This window comes from Populus euphratica, unplaced genomic scaffold (assembly GCF_000495115.2).
Source record: "Populus euphratica unplaced genomic scaffold, PopEup_1.0 scaffold294.1, whole genome shotgun sequence".
NCBI lineage: Eukaryota > Viridiplantae > Streptophyta > Magnoliopsida > Malpighiales > Salicaceae > Populus > Populus euphratica.
In genome coordinates, this window is record NW_011500176.1 from 179,623 (window position 1) to 184,997 (window position 5,375).

At 41.2% G+C, this 5,375-nt stretch overlaps 1 protein-coding gene across 1 annotated transcript; it reads right to left on the reverse strand.

Moving 5' to 3' along the window:
• Positions 1-970: 970 nt before the first annotated feature.
• Positions 971-5,375, reverse strand: LOC105111442 (translocase of chloroplast 159, chloroplastic-like). The gene has a single exon (XM_011006792.1). The coding sequence runs from the start codon at positions 5,137-5,139 to the stop codon at positions 1,492-1,494; it is 3,648 nt and encodes a 1,215-aa protein (XP_011005094.1). The 5' UTR covers positions 5,140-5,375; the 3' UTR covers positions 971-1,491.

Sequence of the window (5,375 nt, forward strand, 5' to 3'; positions counted from 1 at the left end):
TCCCAGAAAGGAAAATTTCAAAACGAAATGAAGATTAGGAAGGAAAGTACCATGATTTCAAAATTATAAATTCCTTTACTAAAAATACAATTATTGATTTACAACGTGTGCTGAGAAGATAGAATTACATACATATTTTAGTTGATTCCTGCCAAAGATGATTAGGTGGTTAAGATAAATTCCAAGCAATTAAAGAACAAATTTGTGAGACCACACTGATCAAAAGAATTTCAGATAAAAGAATGGAACTCAATTGACTAATGACTAAAGCATATGACAAGTTTCCATGCCCTCAAGTCCCCACAACTGACCACGAACCATATTATGGAGGGAAGAAAGTAAAACAAAATGAATTTTCATTTTTGCCTTCAATTGGTTAGGAAACCTAGTTCTCCAAAATTCATCTCCTACACTTTCACATTTAGCGTTTCCAGGTTGGGTTATCTAAATTAATAAAATAAACATCCACTAATCATTCTAGTGTAGTTTTACAAAGTTTTATACACATACTCGCAAGCAGACAATCAGCTCAACCCAGAATCGAGGCAGTTAAGAACTAGACAAATCAGCAACACAAGCAACAGAGAATCAATTGGAACCAGAAGCAGATACAGTTACCAACAAAAGAGACCAAAACACATCAGATAACTATGGATTCCAGAAAACAATAGCCGATCAAAAAAACACAAGAAACCATATCCAAAGGAGCACGACGAAGACTAAGAACATGACCGACACAAAAGCCCAAGGGAAAACCAAAATAATTCCATCTTCAAAACAAGAGAAAATATCCTGACCATGGCCAAACTGAATTCCACAACTTGCAAATAAAATTCCTCACCACCGCAAAACCAGGATTCACGCATTTGACAATGATCAAGGCATGTCAAAACGATACTTGCAGGTGGGCAAATCCAGGTGAATCCAAAGCAATACTGTATATTATATAAATAGTTAGCTGGAATTAAAATACAAATAAACATGGCTGGTGTTAAGTTTACAGCAGTAAACCACTGTCAAAAAATACAATGAACCCAAGTCCTTTTAATTTTGAGTTTCACCTTCCTATATGCTCTTTCATATATTAATTAAGATAACTAGTGAAAACAGGAATCAAAAGAGTTAACAAGCCACTTCATAGAGCACTATATGTAGCCTTCATCTCCTACTGTACAAACTTGGCAAGCCTAATAAATAAATAAAATGTACAGAAGACTGAACAAAGCTATTGTGATCATGAACATATGCAAGACAGTGAATAGCCTTTGCTGAAAGTTTATTTCCCTATGAAAACTTAGGTGATGATTAATAGCACTGATTAAACTGGAAATAAAGCACTTGATAATCTCGTATATTTGAGTGTCCTGCATTCAAACCAGGATAACTACTCTGAAGGATGAAGGACACTGCAATTGGCACAACACCAAAGTTTATTTCCCCATGAAAACCCAGGTGATGACTAATAGCACTAATTAAACTGGGAAAAAGCACTCAATGATCTAGTATATTTGTGCGTCCTGCCTTAGAACCAGGATAAATACTCTGAAGGATGGACACTGCAATTGGCACAATACCAATAAGTGCAGCTTGCAGTTCTGAGCTGCTTGTCTTGATGGAGATCTGGCCACTTCGCTTATTGTTCATTCCAACATGGACAGCCATTTTGGAATTCCAACCAATGGAGAATTGAGACTGTAAATGGGCCATCAGACCTAAATCACCCCTCCACTTCATCAAGGACAGGCCTAACGTGGATTGGTCCTGCTCTATAGGAAAATCTTTACTCTTGAGCCGCACTTCAAAGTTGGCTCCATAGGCAGTATCGTTACCTGATCTCACAGTGCCAGCATTTCCCACCAAAGCCAAGCGCTTTCCAACTGCAATCTGATCCTCAATCTTGAATCCAGTGACTACATTTTCACCTAGTAGAGTAACAGATATCCCGGCTGATGATTTGTTCATCTTAAACTTTTTGAGTTTGGTCTCACTTCGCAAGATATAAGCAAGCTGCCTTCCAATAGTCTGGATGTCAAATCCCACCATAGTCGATCCATTTTCTCCATGCTTAGCGCAAATTGAAGAATCTAATTGGATATTGAAGTCCTTCTTATCTTTTGTGATTTGAACAGTAAAAGCACCAGGAAACCGACCAGCAATAGCAAGATTACTTTCGATGTTAACACCATCATATCCGCAATCATGATCCCAGCCCTGGGCATCCAAAACTGGCCTGACAAGAAACTGTGATGCAGGCTCCAAAGCTCGGTACCTGTATGAAGGATTGTCACTGTCAAACGATTGTGGAAGGACAAAGTCAGGCAGAGGCACAGGCACTGGTGCTGGACCTTCATCTTCCTGGTCCACATCTTCCCCAATGTCATTACTGCAATCTTTGCCTCTCTTCTTTATCTCCTTCAGCCTTTTCAAATTGTCTCTCCACTGCTTCTTTTGAAGGAGTTTCACCCGATAATCATACTCCTCAAAATAAGCTTTCTTTTGCTCTTTGCTGAGCTTCTGAACCTGAGATTTCCTCAAAGGCTTGAATGGTGGAAGCTGGTCATATTCATCCTCATCTTCTGCATCCGAATCAGGGAGGTCAACCAAGTCCATGTCTGAATCAATGTCCTCATCAACCAGATCAGTAGGGAGTTTTAGATGAGGGCGAGAATGCAACAGAGAAGACACGAGGTGGGGTAGAGGTAAAGAGCGGAGCCGTAAACCAAAAGGCTTCTTATGGTCAATAAGATCTTGAGGCTTGGATATAGAACTTGCCTCAGACAAAACCTTCAGTGAGTAACACAGCAGTAACAATTGGGGTCTCCAGCTTTGTCCATTAGGGAGGACATTTTCTCCGTTCTCGTTCTTCTGGCACAAAGAATGATTCTCAACAAGAGACACCGGATGCTTCATACTCGGATGCATCAGGTACGAATCACCAACTGCTTGGCTGATTGCTTGCTGGATAACATGAGATCGTTGAGCAACATACACCTCAAAAGCTAGGGATGACCCAGATGGTCCATCAGGTGGAGGAGAAGTGGCATGCGTCAGAGTGACAATTGCATTTTTCCATATTGATGAAGTTAGAGTTCTGGAAAGCGAACTTAACAACAGCAAATCATTGCGATCTCTATCATGGGTGTCTAACCGGTCAACATAGAGGACAACATCTGGAGGAAACTTGTTAATCAGCTTTTTTACAGATGCTAGTATTTTCCGGTTGGTAGCCTCTTCCTTTACAGAGGACCTGAGACCTGGTGTGTCGATGATTCTGATTTTAACTCCATCAACTGTTCCAACAAGCTCATTAACCCTAGTTGTGGCAGGTGCAAACGCATTGATCTCAACTCTCTTCTCACCAAAAATAGAATTAATGGTGGCACTCTTCCCCACTCCAGTTTTCCCGAGAACCAAAATGTTCACAGAGAAGTTTAAATCATCTTTGCCCTCTGCTTCAAGCTGCATGGCCATACTCTTAGCAGTTTCAAGGCTAAACTCTCGACTGACACGTCTCCCTTCATCTGGGTCCAGCCGATGTAGCACTGATTCAACTATAGAATCTTCAGGAGACTGTCCTAGTCGCTGGACAAGCCTCAAGAACTTCACCCTTAAGTGCTGTATCTTCTCTAAAATCTTCTTTTCTTCTTCACTTAAAGTACGCTTTACCATATCTGGTGGGGGAGCATGTCTCCTTGTGCGAAACTGGAAACCTGAACCAGCAGGATTTTCAAGAGAAAATAATCCAGAACCATCAACAGAGCTTAGTGCTATTCTGCCTCCATCCAATTCAGCACCAGTTGCTGCTTTTAAAAGAGCAGCAAATGCAGCAGAATCAAATAGCTGTTTTCCTACTGGATCTCTAACCACGTCTGCTTCTTCATCTGAGTCTGTATCTTCATCTGAGTCCATAGTAATCTCTCCATCTATCGTCTGCGGATGATCATGATAAGCTTCAATACCTGGGGTGGAAGAGAAGGGTGAATTTTGCTCTAATTCATTCATGATGAGCTTGGTTGTTCCAGAGCCACCAAAAATTAACTCTTCAATGTCATCATCAGAAAGTAAGCCTTTTTGTCCTCCTATTGTTTCTGAATCACGGTTCGCTTCATCTTTGATACCAGAGGAATTTGTATTGCTTTCTCGCACATCTTCCATTTGATCACCTTCGAAGTTTTCAGGAGAAAGTAAGCCTTTTTGTCCTCCTTTTGTTTCTGAATCACCGTTTGCTTCATCTTTGATACCAGAGGAATTTGTATTGCTTTCTCGCACATCTTCCATTTTATCACCTTCGGAGTTTTCTGGAGAATCACCATTCACCCACAAGTTCGTGGGATGAGTAACTGTGACAACATGACCATTGTCCTCGACCAATTTAACTGAACCAGAGTCATTAGCAGAACCATTTGTCACAACAGCATCTTTAGGACCCAAAACACAACTATCAGCTCCAAAATCCCTCTCCGTTGACAGACTAGATTTGTTGTCATCAAAAGAAGAATTACTCTGAACCAATAACCCATCTTCTTTATCTTCTTCAATATCCAGCACCTTAACTAGAGGTGCAACATCCACAATCTCTTGAGCCCCAAAACTAGGAACTTTGACAACACCTGAAAAGCTTCCATAGTCCACTTCACTCACCATTCCCTCATCACCAGTCACCTTATCAAATTCATCATCATCCATTGACAACTGTGCAATAGGCCTAACTCCATTCGAATTCGCACTGCCCAACCCAACAACAGGGATAAATTCATCAGTTACACCACTCTCCTCCTCCTCTACCTCCTCAAGAACTGAATTTTCTTCATCTGGGTCAGCCACAAAAGGCCTAGAAACCCGATACATGCCACCAAAATCACCCTCTTCACTGTTTTCCTCATCTGGGTCGCCTAAAAAAGGCCTCTCGGATGCAGAATCAAACTCTTCTTCACCACTCACAAACCCGTTATCAATATTACTACCAGTACCACTACGACTACTACCAATGTCGCTATCAGAGGTGTCAGTTTTATAACCATCTGATTGAAAATCATCAACAGTTATAGGAGCTCGGATAGGGAGAAAACCTGCAGATGATGGTAGTGAAGGTGGTGTTCCTTGTGTTGTGGAAACAGGGACGTGGATCCTTGAGGCCATGGCTTCAAGTTCTTGTTTTTTATCAGTAAACACGGTATAACAACACACAAATAAATGCCAAAGGAAGGAAAATCTCTGGTCTGGTGAGGTAGGGCAAGGAGATAGGGTTGTGTTGGTGGGGAAGGAATAAGAGATAGGGTTTTTGCTCTTGCTGTTGTTTCAGGTTTGCCAAAGTGTGATGATGCCGTTTAACAACAGGACATGTGGATCCATTGCATGAGACGGGGGGCTTTAGG

Bases quoted from the DNA above. Each gene is read 5' to 3' on its own strand.
- LOC105111442 (XM_011006792.1), bottom strand. From the start codon at position 5,139: ATGGCCTCAAGGATCCACGTCCCTGTTTCCACAACACAAGGAACACCA.